General features: G+C 37.8%; 1 protein-coding gene across 6 annotated transcripts in view; it reads right to left on the minus strand.

Moving 5' to 3' along the window:
• Positions 1 to 22,549, minus strand: part of rols (rolling pebbles) — a 73,356-nt gene that overhangs the window by 40,093 nt on the left and 10,714 nt on the right. For 4 of the 6 annotated variants that reach the window (XM_066300197.1, XM_066300196.1, XM_066300202.1 and 1 more), the window contains exon 2: positions 21,508 to 21,644. In XM_066300197.1, coding sequence (XP_066156294.1) covers positions 21,508 to 21,634 — 127 coding nt within the window. In that variant the 5' untranslated portion in view covers positions 21,635 to 21,644. Of the gene's footprint in view, positions 1 to 5,515; positions 5,765 to 21,507; positions 21,645 to 22,549 lie in introns of those variants that run through there. The other 2 variants (XM_066300199.1, XM_066300198.1) reach the window with 1 other exon arrangement.

The raw sequence follows: 22,549 nt of genomic DNA on the forward strand, positions 1-22,549 counted from the left end.
ATATAAATATTATTTGTTGATCTGTCTTGCTTTTATTGGCTTTGAGGTAATTTCTAATTGTCTAAAAAAGTATTCAATTACCCCATAAAGTGAATTGCTGACAAATGATATGCCCAAGTAGATTTCAGAAGCTTTAAAACTGTTAAGTGCACATAAAACCGTTTTTAAGGCGTTTAACGTAAACTAACGTGTCAATTTACACGGAACTCTAGAGCAGAGGTTTACGATTATGTAGGTTTATGTTAAATTTACAGCCAACCACCCTGTATCTAGTTTCAACATAATATCTCTAAAATGTTTTCCCTATATATAACTATACCGTGCGCCCGACGACCGGCTTAAAAATACAGTGGCGTGAAGTATTTTCAGAAGTAAAAATAATCGAAAAACAAAAAAAACATCACTTTTAGTCGTAAAATATATTCAAAGTTTTCAGTTGCAGAATTTTATTGATCGACCCTTTTAATACTTGTGCTAGCATACTTCCTTCCTGGAAGTCTAAAAGGAAGTTTAACTTACGGATAGCAGTATCAGAAGTGAGTTATTTTAGTTGCGCGCTTATATTGGTAACGTGACAATATGGCGAACTGCGTTCGAACAAGAAGTTAATTTTATGGTTTGTTTTCAGGGAGAACGTTCCAATTTTTCCCCTTTCTTACAAAAACCAAACAGTGGCGAAAAGAGCCTACATGTGGTTAAAAGGTTGGAAACAAACACAAATTAATTTTTTTTTTTAGCCAGAATAGGCCTTCTACGTCAATGAAATTTTGGTGCAAGTAATCGTCAAATGGAGCTTTGTAGATGTTAAAAATAAAAGCCGGCCCTAGTGGAACTACATCCATTTTTTAACTAAAAATACGTTGTTTCAAACATGTAAAATGTATTCGCAATTATCACTAAACGTGTATTTTCGTTTAATACAACTTAAACACCCTGTATTTGCGCAACAGTGCTGCCAAGGAACGTTATTTACTAGAATTTCCCATCTGAAAGTGATGCCAGCAATCCCCTTCTGAAGTTCGCCAAAGTGCTTTTTTTACCCTGCATTTGCTGCACACGAGGATTACGAAACTTGTGTGCGTTGATTCATGTCCAGAGAACGAAACTGGGCCTGGCAGACCACTACAGGTTACAACGTAATGGAAACATAAATAAAATAAATATTTTTGAGGAAATTATTTTAAAAAATTGATTATGAATAGTGGCGCCGGAAGGCGATTTCGAACGCAGTCGCTCGAGAAAGGCGACTGTGCCCCTATGCTGGCAATGCAAGACCGGTACCAACTACGTTCGAAAATTAAAATTAATTAAAAAAAAAATTCAGTGAAATCGATAATATTTTAAAATAAACTTTTCCGGAGATGGAGCCGTTTCATTATTTTCCGAAATGTATGTAGTAAATGGCGTCAAATAATCCGCCATTAATGGATCCCCAGACTCATTGATAAAACTGGCGCCGAGGACGCCACACATATATTAAATCGTTGAACAAAAAGCTGAATTGACATATCAATAAACTGATAAAGCACAGCTTAGATGAGCGCGACCGTCACGCTACAAAAATATTAGTTTTGTCACTGATAATATCGATATCGCCAGTATTTGTTTATGAGTCAGCTGAGCATATTAAATAATAAAAGTCGAAAAATTGAAAATTTTGCTTTGCTTTGGCAACTGAAACGAGTAGAACCGAACCGCAATTGGACGTACAAATAAACTTTGCCGAGGAATTTAAAAACTTCCTTTGCGAGCTTTTTATGTCCGCCAGATGTTAATTATTTGAACCAAAACAATCAAGACAAGATCGTATTTCACTCGAAAAATTTCGGAGATTTAGATTAACTCGATACTCCTTTATACTTAATTAAAGATAGCCCTTCAGCCTACGCCTCGAAGGAACCATTCGACCGTGATATTAATACGAGATTATGATAAAAGAATTCCTTTGGTTGATGATGGTCGCGGTTGTTAAGAAAACGGGAGTAACTCTGGACTTGAGCGCAGCCTTGACTTGATATTCCTTCCAATAGGTTAAGAAGCCGCGATAGGGGTTATCTCAGTTGTGAGCTATTTGTATCTCTACTAGGAAATATGAATTAACTTCGCACAACATAAAAGTTCATTTCAAGGAACTGATACATGAAACAAAAACCCGAAACGGTACTATTAGAGGGGAAACAATAATTAAAAATCAATCTGTATGCTGGATGGTGGGCGTTCCGGAGAATGTGCATTCCGTCACAAACTAAGAAGTCTTCCTTGACTGAAATAGCACCATGCGGCCTGGGACAAAAGGACTAAAAGGCATTTAACGACCGACACTAACTTTAGAAATCTATTGTCGGAGAGTAGTAAGGGACGAAACCATCATGGGAAAGAAGGTGTCACTGCACCGGCCGTTTAAAGTCGTTACTCGATACTACCTGCTCAGTAAAGTATAACTAAAGCCCACGTGGTTCTAGTCTAAGAGATAGTTGCGCATTTTTACGACGTTTCGAACCGGTTCCGGATGGCATTTTTTTCATGTTTGCCGAAGAGCTATTCAGAGCAGAAGGTGAAGAGGAGCTTACTTGTGAATTCAATTAAATCGACCCAATGAAAGCATCATCAGCGGCTTCACTACAGCAGTTAGTAGGTTAATGACTTTTTCCCCGTATAGACTACAGGGTGGGCAAACATGCCTTTTTTGATGTTATGCAAAAAATCAGTTTGTAGTTGTTCGAATTACGTCTGAAAAACATATGTAATATGCTAATTGACTACCGCGTCCCAGCTGAAGAGCAGGTGTGAACCCTATGAGGCGGCAATTAAGTATTACGATGAGGACGATGTAAATGTGGTACCTAGACTACGGGCCATCGATGATTGAAAGTCAATTGCGTGCGCATGCCCATTTTGAGGACAAATAGCTAAACTTCGTGGTCTTTAGACCCAGACTCAGTTCACGAATGTCTCTTTCAAGTTTCACCAAATCCCCAAACCCTGTGGTTTCTCTATTGAGGGTAAACTCTGTGTCCATCATCTGTAGCTCCTCCACTTTCTGCAACTATGTCACCACATGTCCCAATGTTCTCTGGCTGATGGCAGAGACCAGTAACCGCTTCGGCGTTGGTCGCTCTCTATTTATAATTCTTTACAGAGCTTCTCGTCGTTAGAGCAGTGAATTGCTCCCTACTGTGTTCATTTTCCGCTTAATGGTAATTGTCGCTTCTCTATTCGGATATGGAGGGGATTCGCTTGCAAATACCTTCGGAGCAAGGTAGTAACACCAGTCAAATAAAATATTTTACTTACATTTCATATGTCAAAAGTGTCGACTGTCACTGTCATTAACGTCACACATGCAATTCGTTACGTCATTATTGAAGCTGACGGTCAAATTTGAAAATCTCCGGACAAATTCAATATGACTTGTGGTCTTGGTCCAATATTTGTGCGGTAATTTACCTAATGTCCTTATAGTAATACAGAGAATCTCGGTCTTGGTCTTGATCATAAATTCGAGATTAGTCTCGTGGTTTCGAAAGCTCTAGCTTAAGTCATAAACCAAGTTATAAATCTTACTTTGTCAAATGCGAACTGGACGTTTTTTGGTTTTCGAAAATTTTATAATAACTTTTATATTGTTTTATAGCGACCTCGTCGGAAATGCAAATACTTTATTTATTATAGTTATTTACATAATAAGTGTAGAAAATAATACTTTTCCGTATGAAACTGTCATCTTGTTGCACGCTTAAGGTTCTTCAAGCAGGAAGTGCAGTGTCTTTGCATAATGGCAGCCTGACTATGTGGGTAACAAGAATATATGACTTGCACTATTAACCCCCCTTAAACACTTACTGTATAAAACTGTTATGTATTACTAAGTAAGCATGCAATTGATTTTTTTAATGCAAAAGTATCCAAAACTCAATAATATGCACTTTTTAGCTTTAGTATTTTGGCTCCAGCCCGAGTACGCCCCTGATTAATGTAAAATTTCATTTCCAATTTTTTCCATCAGTTTAGTAACTCTAATTTATCATGTCGTCAAATCTCATAAACGTGAGAGGAATTTGTTCAAAAATGGTATTCCTTTAACTTTTTGCAGTGAGTCATTTATTAGCCCAGTTTCCATGCTTTGTAATACCGATCGTTGCTCAGTACGCTACTGATTTATGTCTAATTTTATTTAAACTTTTTTCTGTTAATTAGATGACATGGGTCTAATGTCTGTGCAAAATGTCAGAGTCTTCTTGGTCTTGAAGCGAAAGTCTCGATTTACAGTTTTCGACACCGAGATTGGAATTAGGATAGCCTCGAACTCAGTTACGAAATATAAAGTATAGTCTCGGTGGCATTCTCGCTTTTCTATGTGACCGAGAGCAAGATGGTATAATGATCTCGGGTAAATTCTAAACAAGACGTTACGTCTATTAAGTAAATTTTCATGAAAAATCGCTCACGAATTTTCTGTCCTAAAGTTCCAGCGAAGAGCCTGTATGGATTGCTTACGGCATTTGAGTGATATCCACTATTCCTACAGATGTTTATGAGCACTTCCCAAAAATATGCCAATTTCTCAAAAGTTTCATGATTTTTTTCAGACCGTGAGGCATTTTATCACCTTTAAATGATTTTCGGAATTTCTCCGGGAATCTCTAGAAACTCGATTTTTAGAAACCTCAGACTCGAATTTCTAACATTCACCATTACAGACAACCTGAACTTGTTTCTCATGCATGCTGAAAGGCATGAAGGTGCCATAAACAGTGGTCGCAAAGGCATTTCTGTGTCGCCATTTTTCACGAAACCCGAGTGCAGTATATCATATGGAAAGGAGAAATATAGATGTGCAAAGAGATACAGCTATCTCAGACTTTGCATTATGTGGTGGCAAGTGTTGAGAACAAGTGTGCAAGAAGAAAGGTCACTGAACGCATTCACCTTTTTGCGCAGAAAAATTGAGGTCTTCTGATTGTGACTCAATCCAAAATGTATTAATAAGTTGAAAGCAAATATGTGGGCTGCAAAATTCATATATACATACTTAACGCTTCAAAAGCGCGTATTTACCCAGATTTAGGAGTGGTTGGTAAAGAAAGCGAATATTGCTGGCTCAGTGATTTGGAGTCTATAGTTTTTCACTTTTAAGCCTTGAAGCGTTTTCTTTCATATTGGCACGCATCAATGATCCGACACGTGACATTTAACTGTCTTTCAAATTGTTTGTTATTCTGAGTTTTAAACAATACGAGCTTTTACATAATGAAGAACGCGTTGCAGCAGACTTGCAGTGGGTACTGATAGAGATAAATTTGCATTAGTCATTGATTTTCCGTGTTCAAAAATGTTCATACTTCTTTTGATGCAATTGCACGAAAATAAAACATGTCATAAGATCAGAATGTTGCTTCATAAACTCGTCGCCAAGTAACAACAAATTACACACTTCCTACTGCTTCTATGTGTCTTCCTGACTGAACTTTATGTGGGCATACTGGTAGTTAGCTAGGGGTAAGTTAGTACTTACTGGGAATCATCAACTCATGTAGTATCACCAAATGCCTCAATATCCAAACATTCGCACTGAACTATATCATCCCTTGCCACAAAACTCTTGTTGAACCTCGCCGGTCCACGCACGCAACCTCCTCTTTATTAAAGCTCGAAACCGGAATGTTCAATTCGAACTATAAACTGTTCAAAGTGAACAGGTTCAATGACGGTCGTCGTTCACCGGTAAATTCTAAATACGGACTGACTTCGCGTGTCCGTACCGTGCGTAGTCGATGGTTCGTGGTTCGTTAAGTGGGGGACTAAGTTTGTCTCCAAGATGATGTGTGATGTCATTGGAGATAAGATTTTGTCCTCAGAATGTTGGAGAGATAAGAGACGTTACCTGAGAATTTGTAAAGTCGGGAAATTCCCATGGGGAGGTGCAAAATTTACGGTGAAGGCGTGAAAACTGTGAAGGAGCTTATCGAAAGATAATTTAAGGATGATCCAATTCGAAATATATTTAGTTACAGACGCGAATAAATAGATGTTTTGGTGTCTTTTGGGTGAGAAAGGCAGACAGAATCTATTTTTCACATCTATCGTTTCACCAAGTAGTCTTGAAATAAACGAAGACCAGTGACGTGTTAGGTCCTAATCTGAATTACCACACCCTAGATACTGAAAATTTTCTTTCGAAGCGATCTGTGGCACGCCTATGAGATAAAGCGATATCTTAGACAGGTGTCACCTAATTGACAGGAAAAATTGGCAGCTAAGTTCGACTGCTATTAGTGACGTCCTCGGGTGTGCGCTAAAATGTAAACATTCCAAATTCAGCTGACAAGCCCACATGAGAAAGCTTAAGAAATTCCCTATTGGAAAAAATTCATCCCGCGCCTTTGAAACTTTGTGATATTTCAGACCGAAGGTATCTAATTAATACGAAAATTTGTTAATAAAATTAGGAAATGGTGAATTGGATGCTGAGCTAAAGTGCAAACATTAGAAACTTGGCGAAAATCTCACTTACAAAAGTTAGAACGATTCCCCTCGTGAAGAAACGCGTCCTACGCATATGCTAGAGAAAATAGCAACAATTTACGATTAAATTAGACATAGACGGGTGGCGCGCTGGGTGCTGATTCGGGACCAGAACCAAAAGCGGAATTTAAAAAATTGCAAAAACATTAAAATATTTTCAATTCTGAGACATTCTTCGCAGGCTTTTGATATTTTGAAATGTCAAAGTCGCATAATTGACAGGAAAAATTTGCAGTTAAATTAGGGCGTAATCAGAGGCGTACGGGAGGCCAGACCTGACACTTTATGAATGCCACTGTACAATCTGAGCTAAAACATACACATAAGAAAGTTTTAACAATTCTAGAACTCACTGAATCTGTGATACGTTTGCGTTATTTTAGTCCGGTGGACTGGAAAAAAGTGGACAGGAATCAGTGACGTACCGGGATATAATTTGACGTACACACGGTAAAAAGCTGACGTGAAAATTGAAATTAGTTCAATTCAAGTCATTTAGAAAAAAGCCGTGGCACGCCATGGAAATGTTTTAATATATTAGGTTACACCCATCCAGTTTATAAAGGAATATGGTGGGTGAATTAGATAGAGGTCAGCAGCGAGCTGGGCCCTAATTTCGAACACAAGAAGCTGAACAAAAAAGTCCGTTTGCGGGAATTCGCCCTGCACCTCTAAAATTTAATGGCACATTGTTTAGGGAAAATCCTTCTAATTCGAAGGAAAAATTAGCATTTAAATGAGGCTTCAACCAGTGGCGTAGCGGGTTCTCGATCCGGGCCGGTTCGCTGTCGAAAATTCGGTTAAAAGGGATCGAAATTTTACCTCTGTTTCTCCATTTTAGCAAGAAAGTTTCTCTCGTGATTCAGTGGCTTACATAAGCGTGTTATCTTAAGTGGAAACCCCTGGACGTTAAATATTGCATCCGTCAAGGCAGCTTGTGCCCACGACTCTTAAATTGGAAAAGGAAGTCCTACGTAAATTGACAATAATAGGATGAAGTAATTCCAAGTGGCCTGATTTACATTCGACAGAGGAAAAATTAATGAATGAACCTTAACGTTTAGATGCACAATGATTTGAATAACCGTGAATGGGTTTGTGATGTGTGAGTGTGTGTTTGTCGTGTGTGTGTGTGTGTGTGTGTGTGTGTGTGTGTGTGTGGATAGTCAATGAATATGGTAATCTTCAGTCGTTGTTCGGGTTTGATTTTCAGTGCAATTTAGTGCATAATTGGTCTTGACCATCTCGCATTTTGAGGCGAAACTCGGTTCCGTTATACCCAAAGATAATAAGAAAAATATGTCTCGAAATCGCAACTGCATGGCGAATCGTTAAACTTAAGAGTCGCAAAGAAAACATTCACGCGTTGCCTCAATTTATTGAGCCAGTTTCTCAACGTCAGACGAACCATTTTAATGCGGCCCGAAATTAATTGATCATAAAATTTAGTGTTATTAGGGTTCGTTATTTATATAAGCGAAATTTGCGATGAAAATAAGCGAAATTACCGCATATACGTTTACATGTAAAGTAGGTTGGCGCACCTATAACTTGGTCACGGCTTCTCTCAGTTGCATTGGTTTTAAATTTTAAAGTCTGGCCAATTGCAGTAATTGCAAAACGTACCGATCGTTGTGTTTAGTTTACTTTCAATTATGTACTCGGCACGAAAAACGCCGAGAAATCGCCGAGAAATAGGCCCGAGATGATCATGGAGGCAATAGAGCAGCTCGCTGTGGATCAAGGACCTGAATCGGAGGAAATAATAAACGTTAACTTTCCTTCGGGTCGACAACCAAAAGCAGGTTCTCTGCCTTTTTTGCCAGCCGCACTTCGTTAATTTAATCCGGCAATTAAGTAAGTTCGCTTTCCTGCCAATAAAAACCGTTTATTAGGTTTTATAATCATCCTACACGTATCTCCATGGCTTTCCCGGAAGACAAAGTGCGTGTCTGTCACTCGAAAGTCGGTCTGCCGCAAAGAGCAGTAGGTCGATCGCTTTGGGTACCAGCAATATTGCGAACCCACTGCATCCAGTGGTCGCACACTCATCATGCCGAATTCTCACGTTTCTAGTGCTTTGGCCCGAGTTACAAAGCGATTTGTCCACTGTTATTTGGCTGTGTGCAGGAATTATTTAACGCCCATTGCAGTTCATTGAGAAAAGAGAGCCGTGTGGGTGCCGAAACGGGTTCCAATGTAAATGAGCGCGAAAGGGAAGTCACCTGCCCACGTATTTCTAACGGCCTGCAATGAGCGTTGAGAAATTGCAACGATTAATGCACAAAAAAAAAAAAGATGCGAAATAGTCACGGGGAGAAAAATCAGGAACGTCTCCACGCGAGTAACAGGAGCACGTCTGAAAAGTCAGTAGCGTGTCACGATGAAGCAATCGGAGTTTAAAAATTGGCCATACCCGGCGAATAAGTTCCGAAAATTCGGGTCAAGGGAGTGAAAGTAAAATATCTGCGTCTGTGGAAATAAAAGCAATTTTCGTCTTATAAGTTACGGTCTATTGGTTTTGAATAATTAGCCAATATGTAAAATCGATAATGACCAGGTAATGAATAGTTTATACGCGGCCACCCCGTGGAGGACTTGACAAACGACGTTCATTCTGGTTGAGATAATGTATGCTTGCAGCGGGGTTTTCTTGGAATTATCCCAAACGGGATCGATAATATATAAGAACCTGACAAAAATTTCATTAAAGGAAATAAATTGGTTGCATAAACCAGAAACCTGCTAGGTGGAGGAAGCACCAAAATTACGGAAGATGTGAAGAAAATTACCGATACAAATGATTCCTTTACAGATTTCTGCAACCCGGTTCAAGTTCATCCTGTCACCAGAAACTTAGGAAGAAATGAAGTCCGGCAACGCTGGTTAGATCGTAACGGCACAAGTTGCTTAATCTCGAGCATAATTCTTTGAAAAGGAAATAACAAGGAAATGCTTTCAGTTCAAAAGTGAATATTTTTATGAGCGAGTGAATAATATTTTACTTCGAAGTCATATGGTTGAGAAGACAAATGGGCAGTTAAATTAAAAAAAGGTCAGTGGCATACCGATTCTAGCCGCTCTGAAGTACTGAATTGTAGAAATTCGGTTAAAATTTTAATAAAAATTGCTAAAAGCGACCTAAAGAGTTAACACGAGTTCCCTTTCAAGAAATTCATTGTCGAGCCCCGATCTTTCTCTAACTACTGCAATCTTGCGACTGAGAAGGAAAAATGTACAGATAAATTAAACGAGGCTCATAGACGTATTGGGGCAAGCCCCGAAATACAAATCACTCAAAGGTTTTTAAAAAGTTCCCATGAGAATCAAAAACATTGGGCTGGCGACCTGAAGCAGAAACGACAGAAACTAAAAAAAATTATATAAAATCAAAACAACTCCGTCATTGAAGATATGACACGTCTCTGAGAAGAAAAAATGACAAAATAAATTAAACAGAAACCAGGGCCGGACCGAAGGGTATAATCTGAAGATTATCGGACACACGAGTAGCGGAAGCCGGCATGAAAATGCATATAAAAACATCGAGGAAATCGCTTATATTTTCGTTTGAAATCAGGGAAGTATTGGGCCTTGAACTTTGAACATTAGAAATTTTCTTTAAGATTTTGCGGTTAAAAATGATTTACCTTCAGGAGCCTCGTCCAACAAATTAACAGCAACTAGGCTTAATCAAGAAATTTTTAACTCTTAAACGATGAATGGAGCTTTTGTGAGAGTGTGACAACGCCGCTTACCTTTAGACACAATTCGGTGTCATTCTTCTCCCCACAATTGGTCAATAACGTGGTGACAAATGAATGGTGCACGGTTGCCACTTGTAACTTTTAACTTTGGCATACCTCTTGGGCAATCATCTGTAATCTATACACGCATTCATTAATCAAGTAACTTGTCCTGTAACAGACCTTCTGTCTCCACTGTATTTATTTAAATGAAATAATTATTCACTATCGGGGCTGTAATTTCTAATAATAACTACAATGAGTTATAATTTACTCGCAACAAGGCCATTAAAAGGTATTATTTTAGTGCTGAAACTCGAATTGACAACTCGGACACGTGCTTAAGCTCTCGGCGACTTACTTGACGGCAATATTAATGGACAATCGAACAGCGTGATTTTTGTATATTAAAACGATTTATTGGTTTATGTCTCAATATAGTGAATTGCATTCTCAATTTTAGGTCTGTTAAATCTCATCCTTTCACGGGCTTTACGCCTGTTATCCAACGCAAAATGAGCGGATGAGCTGTCGGTCTAAAACCTTCAAATCGGGATTAGTTTCCTTCTTCATTTCCGGTTTAGCAAAATAAGGACGTGCGAAATTCGATCTCGAATCGGTCAAATTCACACTTGGCGACGTCAATATCACAATTACCACCTCGTAAAAATCTAGACGACCAAACAAGGCATTAAATATTTCACTACATCACCGCAAACTCGTAAAAAGGTCAAACAAAGTAATCCGAGAAAAGTGATTTTTACCTGACAGTTGGTCTTGAAACATCAGGGATTCCGTTAGGTCTGCGACCAAAGTCCATGGGACTGAACCACGATGCTTCAGGTATACCTACCTAGAAGAACAGGTGCCTTTAAGTACCCGAGCGAGGCCTTAATGGCTCGTTGATTGCGCATAGAAAAATGAGGAACATGATAAAGTAATATAAGAAATACAAAAGATACACAATTTATTTGAAGTTTTGCCAAGACCGGGAGAGAGATGGCGCCATCAACGTTAGATGCGAATTAACACATTGCGTCGACAAGTCATTGGATAGTCATAGGAACTATTAATTCACTAGTTTCTGCATTCTCTCTCCTATTATTGAGTTCACTAATTATGTAAAAAGGAAGCCTCTCTAATCCCAATATTACAACTATTATTAATCCACTCTCAAACAATTTATGCTTATTACTGGCTTGAATTAATACGCGGCAGGAAAGTGGACCCAATCCGACCAGGTACCATTTTTTCCGACACAGTCTGCTGGTTATCTATAATAGAACTCGCATATTATAGGGCTTAATTAGCTCTGTAACCACGATTTTTCAATTATTCATTAATAAAGCGTTTAAAAAGGTTTGTGTAACAAAATGCATTGTCAGTGGAGAGTTTTTGTAATTATTGCTCACCTTGACAATGGTCAATGCCGTTGGTGTATTGTTGTTGTTATTTGTTGCAAAATCGAGCTTTTTTACTATAATTGTGATGGTAATTTGGGTTTAAAAACAGTTATCAGAACCTTTAAGCTTCGGCTACGAAAAGCAGTTGTTTTACTACTTTACAGTTGTGACGAGGAATTTCATGAAAGTAACCCTGGTGCAAATAAAGAAAAAAATTAATGGAAGTGCAATTTTTTACCCTCTTCAGAGCTATAAATGTTCTCTAACTACTCTGGTTTGAGGCGGTTAATTTATTCTAATTACTGAGCAACTCTTGTTTTAAAACCACCCTATAATGAGCATCTTGAAGTACTCGATATCCAGTCAGGAAAGAACGCTGCAGACTCATGTTACAAAAACAATTTTCGTTATAAATAACCTATCTCTCCCTTTTCGGAAAAACTTCAAAATTTTTCAGGCGCCGTTCTTAATTCAATGGAGAGATATGGATCTTATATTGACCCTGATTACCTCAATTACGGTCTGGAAAGTCGAGGAAACTTGGACAGCTGGGATATTCCCATCGGATTTTTCACGTGTTTCGAATGAACTAGGGCTCAAGTAAACAGTTTCTTGTTAATCCTGACAAAACATTAACCGAGCTCTAATGGTAGTAATGGAGAGGACAATTTGTAAATGCGAATGCATGTGCACACACAAATTTCTATTAATAATGATTATAAATGCAACATCTTCATGAATAAACATTCATAAGAGGCAAAAAAAGGAAAGGAAAAAAATTATGTATGGAAATGTTTCTATTGAGCGGTTAAAGAAGAGCCGAAAATCAGTTCAGAATGGCCCAGTTCTCACGAGTATGTTTCCATCTTGCCTAAGTCCGTTGCATTCTGTCGAGTATACTTATGATATGTGTGAGGTCATTCAAAAGATATTTCATAGAAAACATAATAGATCATCGACGTCCCGGTCTTTGACTGCTATTTGCAAAAAGCGCCCATAAGCGCAAGTTTTTCGCGCGTTCTCCTATGTAACTTTTTCCACAATTCTATTTGTTATAATTTACTTCAATTTTCAATTAAAAAGCTCCAAACGAAACAGTTTATTAAAACAAGCTGTCTTATTGTATAAGCGACTTTAAATATTGGCCATTACACCGATCCTCCCCTTTTCCATTAACCTTTGTTCTGCCTTTCTCGCCAAGACGCTTTTCGAACAGAGATATTGCCCTGATAAGAGGAAAAATACTAAGGAAGAATCATTCTGCGACTTTTTATACGTGGGATGCAGTACCTAAAGTCTAAAGAGAAGAAATCAAAAAATAACTTTGAGTGTACAGCTGCGCTCGTTAAAATCCTTATGAAGTCAATGGGTGTCATTAGGATAGTTATGGCGATTTATACGCGTTTTACGGAGAATTTCAAGTAAATTGAGCCCCGTTAGGGAAATAACAGAAAATGAATATAAAATACAACTTCCGCGATGACGCGACACAAAAACGCCCATCCGTTGCACCATCGGGAATTGCAGACGTTCCTTGTTGACACCAGTTACCGGTTAAGCAAATATATGCATATGTGTCTGCAATTTTCAATTATTTATCGTTGGTGCCTGATATGGTATTTACCATGGGAGATATCGAAAAGACAACACTGCAGCCTAAATAGCACCTCTTCCCCCATTGAGAGGTTCCATTTGTGTCAATAAAAGTGAATCCCAATTAATAGAACCAATACGGCATGCAGCTCTCACAACAAATACCTAACACTCCAAGTTTAATGTCTATGCCTCTATAGAAAAAACCTATCATTTAATTCCTCTTAATGTGCGCAAACCGAGACCATTATTCCACTTAACTTGGAGCGTTTCTCTCGGTAGACCGGATTATAACTGGGAATTTAAATGACAACAACAAGCTACAAATAATTTGTTTATCCTGTTTAATGCGCAAGAACGAGGTGCCACTTAAGAGAACGGTGGAGGCAAAAATCTTGGTCAATTAGCCACAAATTTATGGCCATTTTGCCAGGACATTAAATCCAAAATACCACGAGAGAAAAAACGCTAAGAAGCTGGTCGTGAAAGAGAATCTGAGAGGTCTAGGATCAAGTTTGATTGCTACAAGATGCCGAAAGGTTCCGTTATTTACTGTCATCAAGCTCCAGGTGGTGTGAGTACCTTTAATGCCAAACAGCCTCAACTTCAAATAAATTCTACATTAATTACAAATCTCTACATATGCATCAACCATCACGCGAAATCTCCTTTTGCCCGCGCTGCTGGTAATTGATAGGAAGTGTCAGTTCAGGAAGGATGCAGGTAATCAAGTGGAGAATTTCTTAAAGCATTTTTTTTTTGATAAACCGTCTAAAAATAAGCATTTGGCCTCCTCATAATCATATTTTTTCCGTTTTGTTTGTGGTGGATACAGAATTATACTACAAGCATACTGAAACGCTAACTTAGCAGTGCATGAGCGTATGACACTTGATCTTTCCCTCTGGACATTGTTATTCGGATTTGATCGCAATGAGCGAAACTTTCTTTTATAGCTTACTGCAACTGCCTCAAAGCCCTCGGTAAATTTTATCCACCCATCCAGTATTTTCCGTTTCTGTACACGCTTTTAGCTAAATCGGGGAATAAAGTTGACGAAACGAGCACGGCACAACATACCGAGTTTCTCTCGCAACAATACATCACGCACATGACGGCATTTGATTACTCTCGCTACGCTTCACATTTCCACATTTCCACATTTCCCTCCATTAGTTTTGCAGCTTCCGAAATTGCAATTTCTCACGACAAACTTTGGAATTAAAATTGAGGTTCTCCACAAGACGGAACTCTCACCTCTCAGGTCAAAGTGGTCAGAAAATCAATGGAATTCAGGTCTCACGGGAGCTACAGCATGGGCTGATCGTGTAAGTATCGATAATTACAAGGAAACACCTCGTGAAGGTTAGGTTAGTAGTCTAGTCTTTGAGGGGCCTGTATAAAATTCTATCACAGATTTCTGAGGCGATGACGTAAGGATTTAACTCAATTTTCGTTAGTCGAAAAGAGGACGATTTTCAAAATTCGGAATGTCTGAGTGAAGATTAAAAAACTGAAGGAAAATCAGTTATTTGATTTGTAATGTTATTATCTGAAGAAATGTCGGGTCCAGGGGTTTCTCGGAGCGAGAAATTGAAATCTGTTTCCATTTTCAGTGCGCATTGTAGAAAACGCTGTCAACTCTGGGTGAAGTCTCTTTAGAGGGGCATTACTTTTTTATCACCGGGTATAAAATTTATTTGTGACTAAATTGGTGTTTTCCTACATGTTCTATGAAAAATAGGTATCCCAGTGCAAGTCCCTACGGGCGTTCCTTCTTGAGATATTTGAAGTTCGCCACACGCCTTGAAAAATAACATTAAGGCCCATGTTATACAGTTTTTTTTATTTAATTACTTGTAGAGATACAATCTGTCACAATAAAGGTAAAAATAGATTGGACATTCAATATCTATGCTGGAAATTACAAATTGTAGTACTAAGTGGTGTAGTAAAAGGACCAACATTTCAGTCCCTTACTTGGTTGAATCTCTCCAACCTGGTTGAATATGTCGCTGTGTCCAGTAAATTTATGGCTAAGTGATTTGGGTGGTGATCTAGTCTTCGCATGTGGTTATTTGAGTAGCTCTCTATTTCTTCTCGGACTGTTTTGATTGAGAGGTCGGAGTGAATTGTATTGTTGCTAACATACCATGGTGCATTAACAAGCACCCGTAACGTCTTAGATTGAAAACGTTGTAAAATTTCGATGTTAGAGTTGCTGGCGGTTCCCCATAGCTGGATACCATAGGTCCACACGGGCTTGATGATGGTTTTATAAATTAGCCCTTTGTTCTCTAGCGATACTTGACAGCGGTATCCCAGTAGCCAGATAAGTTTTTTTGTTTTGAGATTTAGTTGAGTTCTTTTGGTCTTGATGTGCTTCTTCCAGGTTAGCCTCCTATCGAGGTGCAGTCCTAAGCATTTCACTGATTCTGCCTGGGGAATTTCCACGTTGTTTATCTTCGCTGGCGGGCAGGTATTTCTTCTTAAGCTGAAGGTGATGTGGGTGGACTTGTTTCCATTAATCTTTACCTTCCACTTAGTTAGCCAGGATTCTAGTTGTGAAAGATAGTCTTGTGTGAGGTCAGTAGCAGTTTGCGGGTCAGGACTGCTAACCAGAAACGCAGTATCGTCTGCAAATGTTGATAACATACCGTGTTGGCTGTGTACTGAATCTGCTGTATATAGGGTGTACAAGAATGGATCCAGGACTGAAGCTTGGGGAACCCCTGCATGTCATATAAGGTCGACCAGGCGTCTTCGACTTGGACATAAAATTTGCGATTATTCAAGTAGGAGTTAAGTATGTTAAAGTATTTTGGTATGGATTTCTTGATCTTGTATACCAGGCCCTTGTGCCACACTTTATCAAATGCCTGCTTAATATCTAAAAAGACACCTGAGCAATGCTCCTTATTTTGAAGTGCCTCGTAAATTTTGTGCGTCACTTGTTCTATGGTTGCATGTCCTTCCCTGAATCCGAATTGGTGATCGGGAATGATATTGATCTCCTGGTTCTCAGTTAGGTCCTCTTTGATTCTGCGAAGCAGTAGCCTTTCAAATGTTATACAGTTGAAACGGAAAAAATTCAAACTTTCAATTAACCTTCGATTCTTATCGCTCTTTTAATTTTCATGCCTCTATTTGACTAGAGCAATATTTTTTGTATTATTCATTTTGCTGTGCTGTATGAATAAAGATGTACTTTAAAGTTATTCTTCAAGACACGCGACAAATTTCAAACCTCAATTACCTCAAGAAGGAATGCCTGCAAGAACTTGACAAAGATTTTTTTTTTCATGAAACATTTAGAAAAACCGAGATAAATTAGTTTAAAACGTCATGTTTTCGACTCAGATATCCGCGGTGCGATTTTACACAGACCTTTTAGAGACACCTTGTAGACAGTGATGCATGAATTTTCAGCCAGTGTGACACTTTCCCAAAGGAGTGTACGTTCCTTCCTTGTTTCGAAGATGGTAGAGGTCTTTAAATGTTTTATTATTATTTATTTTCTTCCCTGAATAATATGCGGAGTTGTCGAGATCCCATTAGGCATTATATATCAACTAGAACAGTTAGACATGTCGGTTCTTTTCTTCCCGCAATTGTTGCAATTGGATAATGCACAATACACTTGAGAAGAAGTTAATGACCCATGAAATATCTCATAAGATTTATAATAACATTTGAAATGAATGATGGCGTTATTGGCAAATGTTATTAGAGAGTTTGAACTACTTCATAATGGCACTGTTGTTGACAGGCAAGAATTAAATAGTTTGTCTTCTATTACAGCTGCATTCCCAACTTTTTGCTACATCTCTAAACTTCCACATAGAGCCAATTATTTTCAATCTTCTTAGTGCTAATATACCGGTTTATTATAGTACATAGTACCCACCACTGAGATTGCTTAGTTACAGATCGCATTCTACAGTATGTTCCAATTATAGAAGCTCCGTATCAATAATATGAAATTTATTAAATAGCTTATTAATACGAATAAGCCAATTAAAGAAAATAACCGGGCGGTATATAATGGTTAATTTATGCCCCGATCTCTTATCGCATCATAAGCAAATAATAATTTATTTTCTCAGGGTTTATGATACAATTATGGGCAGAGAAGCACATAAGATCATGGAGCAATTTTCCTTTTGGTCCGTTTTTTCTTTGGTAAAAATAGCAAAATAAAGAGAAGTAAGAAGATAGCCGTTTAAGGGAAAACAAGTCATTACATGCGAAGCCCGTTGTCGCGACACTCAGACTATGGCTTCTATGACTCAGCTTTGGGGTCAGTAACACAAAATCGTAGTGCAGATTTCGTGGAGTGTTGCTGCAAATGGTCATGTGTTCAAATTTGCTAAAACACCCATGATAGTTTAATAAAACTCTTCTTTGTTCCATCCCTTAACTTTCCGGACCAGGCACTGAAACTACTTCCTCATTTCCAGCATCGCAATTATCAAATTAACTCCTTTATATATGACGTGGTTAGAGTCTTTGAAGTTTTCTAGGGCCCATCCCTTGCAAATACACAGTACATTCACGGAGAGTATTGCAGTGGCGTATCTCGTTTCGAAATAAATTAAACAAAACTTTTTTTTTAAGCTCTTTTATTTTCCGGTGGCGTATCTCGTTCTGATCCTTCAAGACGAAATTACTAAATTGCTTGAGATTGCTCTTGAATCTGCAAGATAAGCGAAGTCTTATGACGCAATTTCGGGTGTTTAAGTCGCACTAAAAATTCTTTATGGTTCGATTCACGTTTCTTGTATAAACTTCGTAGTAAATAACGCGTTCTGTTCAATGAGCACTCGTTTATTGATAACAACAGGGTTTCCACATTGGTTTTCACGAGTGTGTACTTAATACGTTCACCGATACAAGTTTATTACTCTTCAGATTCGTATTTTTCGAAGCCGTAAACCTAAATACTTCACGTAACTGTCTTACGTATTTTGAACGATGTTTTTATATTGGAAGTGTCGGAATCATAGAATAAGTTAACAGAAAAATTGGTGTTTTTGAAATAGCACTTTAACGTTGATCTATGATACACTATGCGTCGGATACCAAACCTATACGTTTTCATATACAGGGTGAGTCGGGAGGATCGTGCCAAACTTCATGAGCGTGTTGTACATGAAAAATAAATGTAAAAAAACTCAAATGTTGTTATCCGATTTTCGTTTGTTTACAAGTTATAGCGTAAATAAAATTAAAACATAAAATTTTAAAAATTAATAAATTTCATAAGAAATTCCATAAATTAACGTTTGGATATCATCATAGTAAATGTTCAAAAATATCGCCATTAACTTCTAAACATTTTCGGCTTCGTCTACGAAGGGCATTCGTTGCGCTCCTGATGGTTTCATCTCTTTCTTTAATGGCAGCTGCAGCATTTCTAATGCGTTGAATTAGTGCATCTTGAGTGTCCACTTTTACTCTGTACACTTCAGTTTTAAACCAACCCCACAAACAATAGTCTAGTGGTGTCAGATATGGAGACCTTGGAGGCCAACTAATAGGGCCACCACGACCAATCCAATTGAGTAGCAACTCTTCGTGAGCTGGTCGTTGCATCTTCTTCTACTAGATCCAGGATCTTTTCTGCTTCTTCCAAGCTTTGTTCAGTAGATCGTTCAAATGATATGTTGGCACTGGGAAGCTTTCCGGTCTCGCACAAATTGTTGAACACTCGGATGAATACGTTTTTAGAAGGATGTCTTTGATGTGGAAACCGTTGACGATGTTCTTCAGCAGCAGCTCTAGCATTCCCATTACAGAAACCATAAACAAACACCATATTTTCATATTCTAAATTTGAATAAATGTTCGGCATCTTGTAACACTTTGATTGAACTCGAAAATACACATCAAGCAGTATCAATATCACTAATACCAAAGGTACGTTTATGGTAAATAGAATCTTAGGTAAAAAAATTTATTTACGCTATAACTTGTAAACAAATGAAAATCGGATAACAACATTTGAGTTTTTTTACATTTATTTTTCACGTACAACACGCTCCTGAAGTTTGGCACGATCCTCCCGACTCACCCTGTAGAACGCGTGATTTTTTGGATTTGCTTTCGATTAAGTATGATTTACATATAGAAGTCACGCAGTTTTTGCGTGAAACCTTACATGAAGGTGAAGGTAAATTACCGAATTTCATATAAAAAATTATTACCCTAAAACGAGCTTGCTTACTGCGGTGCGGAAGCTTCCAATGGAAATATCACATTTTGATGCACTCTCTTCAAAAATTGCATATGGCTCAGTGGTTGCTCAGATGAATTACAATTAAACAAAATTTTGAAAGAAAATCTTATGATCAATGTTGTATGATATATAGTTAAGTTTCACTGATTTGCATACGTCTTTTCGTTGTATTACACTATGACGAACTTACCTATGCCCGTGCGATAGCGGCCAGTGAAGGCCCATATTTTCTTGTATTGTTCATGAGAAAAGTTAGGTTGATTGCAACGATTCTTACGGTTTTAGGAAAGAAAAGTTCAGTCTCTGAGTTGAGATTAATGAATTTGAACGGAAAGTTCAAAAGTCCTTTCAAAAGTGTTAAAGGAAAGGAAAATACGAAATAAATTTATGTCTCTGTGCGTGCATAAGTAAAATTTATAATATAGTTAGCAATATTTTTTCATTAACGGTGTACGAAGGCAGTCACTTCAAGAGCTGTGTTCGAAAATCCCCTTTGGACACAATTTCTTTGCTTTCTAAAAAAATCGGCATTTAGGCATGTACCTATTTTTCAGGGACGTATTAAGAAAGTATTGGAAGGTCAGTGCAGGATTTTAGCGTCTCTGTTCAAAAATTAAAGGGCCCATGAAAATTTTGCAGCACTAATTTTAAAACTAAATAATTTAAAAGTCAGTGATTTTGTCATGTTATCTTATTTTATTATACCAAAACGAGCTCACATATGTCAAGATTATCACGGCCCTAAATAGCCCATATTTTCTTCCATTTTCTCTGAGAATTTCATGTGGATGCGATTAAAATTTTCCAAAAAAAAAAGCTTTGCTATCGATTGTGACGAGTTTTGGGGTTTTATTAGGCCGAGATGAGCTCACCTGGGCCAGTGCGGCTATGTTCATTAGAAAGCCCTTCGCTCATACCGACTAGTGATGTTTCAAACGAAAGCCAATTGAATGAACTTCTGGGTGCAAATATCGTGAAAAAAGCGTGATGCTGAGTTAGAAGGTTTTTGTATCATATATTCATGTACAGCTATCGCTGTCTTTATAGGTTCTCGTGTAACATGAATCACAGGACGACGGCATGGTGAATTGTATGTAATTTTTATGATAATTATCGGGTCGCTCCAATTAAAAAACCCACAAAAGAACCGCGGAGCATGAAGTCGACATTACATTTCCTAATTTACTCGGTCTAATGGTTTATTTTTTCAAGCACGAAATTCGTTCAGAAACATGGAATTATCACTTCACTACCTCGCTAAACCAAGGTAATTTCCATCGTGTTTTAATATTCATAATTACTTCTTCTGTTGCATTTACCGGAATAATTGCTTTCGACTTTGCGTTGTAAAATCTCGCCGTAAAATAGCGATTTTTTAACTGTTCTTTCCAGGTCAGCGACGGGGGCCAAAAAAAAAGAAAACACATTTTTTTCAACCCAATTAACAATATTTATTACGTTTGTTTCTCAGCTTCGTCCACGGGTAATTGCAGACAAATTTAACTTATTTCTTTGGCGCATGTATTTTTCCCGCTGGTCACCGCTGACATTCGAGAAATAAATGACCATGCTTATATACCCATAACTCCATATAAATTATGTCCCCTGGAATTGTCAACTGACATTAACTGGCCGTTTAATAATACGCTGAATACGCTTACCGGGCAAAGAAATTAAAGGAAAAATGCGGTGGTTGGTTGTGTTTTCTCTCTTTTGAGTTTTGAGAAAGATTACCAGACCTGGAGAGAATTCTAGGCATTTTTAAGGCCATTAACTTATTACCTGTTTGGGGACAAAACAAGAAAGCTGAAAGCGGTCAAAATTAATTATAAAAGAATCGATAATGTGAGTAAACAGTTTTGAGCTTAATCCTATAATTTTAGCGGAAGAGACTCAAATTAAGCCACCGTGGTAATCGCTTTTTAAGTGAAGGTTTGTTTTTTGTTGCAAGTACGAAGAATTCGTAATTTTTTGGATGGTACGAGCAGTTTTCAGTCTTTACCTTCGTTCCAGACGTGCTCTTGTTCAGCGACGATGGTTTCATCATCTGACCATAAAATCTCTTCTGTTGAAGCAGCCAAGTTATGGCATTCGAAGGAGTCGAAGTCTAAGCTGCGCCGAAAGTCCATTTTCTTACATCTAAAAACAAAAGGAATTAAAAGTCACTAAAGACTGGGAAGTTACGGTAATAGGAATTGGAAACATGTAATAGTAATGCGACTAAGGGCCAACAGGTCAGAGCTCTGGCAACTGTACCCGGAAGATAGCGTTCTTTGAGTTAACGAAGCGAGCCTATGATGGAAGTTTATTTCGTAGTTTCTATGGAAAATAATATCTTCTCAAAATTATCAGGACATTGAATTTTGGTGCAAGAAAAGAACGTTTGGAAAACCTTAGCTATGCACAATAACCTTCTACGCCAATGAATTTCTTACAGAATAATAAAATAGATTCCTATTAAGTATAAACTGTAAAATTTACAACCTGATTTGTCAGGAAACGGTTGCGTGGCAGAGCTGTATTTAATGACTTGGTAGTAAGACACAATTAAAATATCTTATAAGAAAAGAAATAAAAAAAAATGTAATTACGCTAATAGAGCTTCAACTCTAAGGAGTTTCCGAAAGAATAATTTAACAGATATTGGGTATAAATGGTAAAATTTGTGATTGGTTAAGAAGTAATGGCGTCATAGAGATGCACTTGAAGGCTTGATAAAGAATAATTAAAATATCTTCCAAGGAATAATTAATAATCGTAACTATTGAAATAAGCTTTCTGCGCCAATGAATTTCCGGGAGAATAATTTAATAGATGTTGGGTGTAAACAGTAAAATTAACAACCTGTTTGGTCAAAAAAAGAGTGGTGTTACAAAGACGCATTTGATGACTTGATAAAACATAATTAAAATAACTTACAAAGAAAAGCATAGAAAATCGTAACTATTTAATTAAACGTCCTACGTTAATGAATTTTCAGTGGAACGATCAATAGGATATTGGATATAGACAGTAAAATGTCTAGCTTAATTCGTTAAAAGACA

Source organism: Euwallacea fornicatus, chromosome 36, assembly GCF_040115645.1.
Source record: "Euwallacea fornicatus isolate EFF26 chromosome 36, ASM4011564v1, whole genome shotgun sequence".
Classification (NCBI taxonomy): Eukaryota; Metazoa; Arthropoda; class Insecta; order Coleoptera; family Curculionidae; genus Euwallacea; species Euwallacea fornicatus.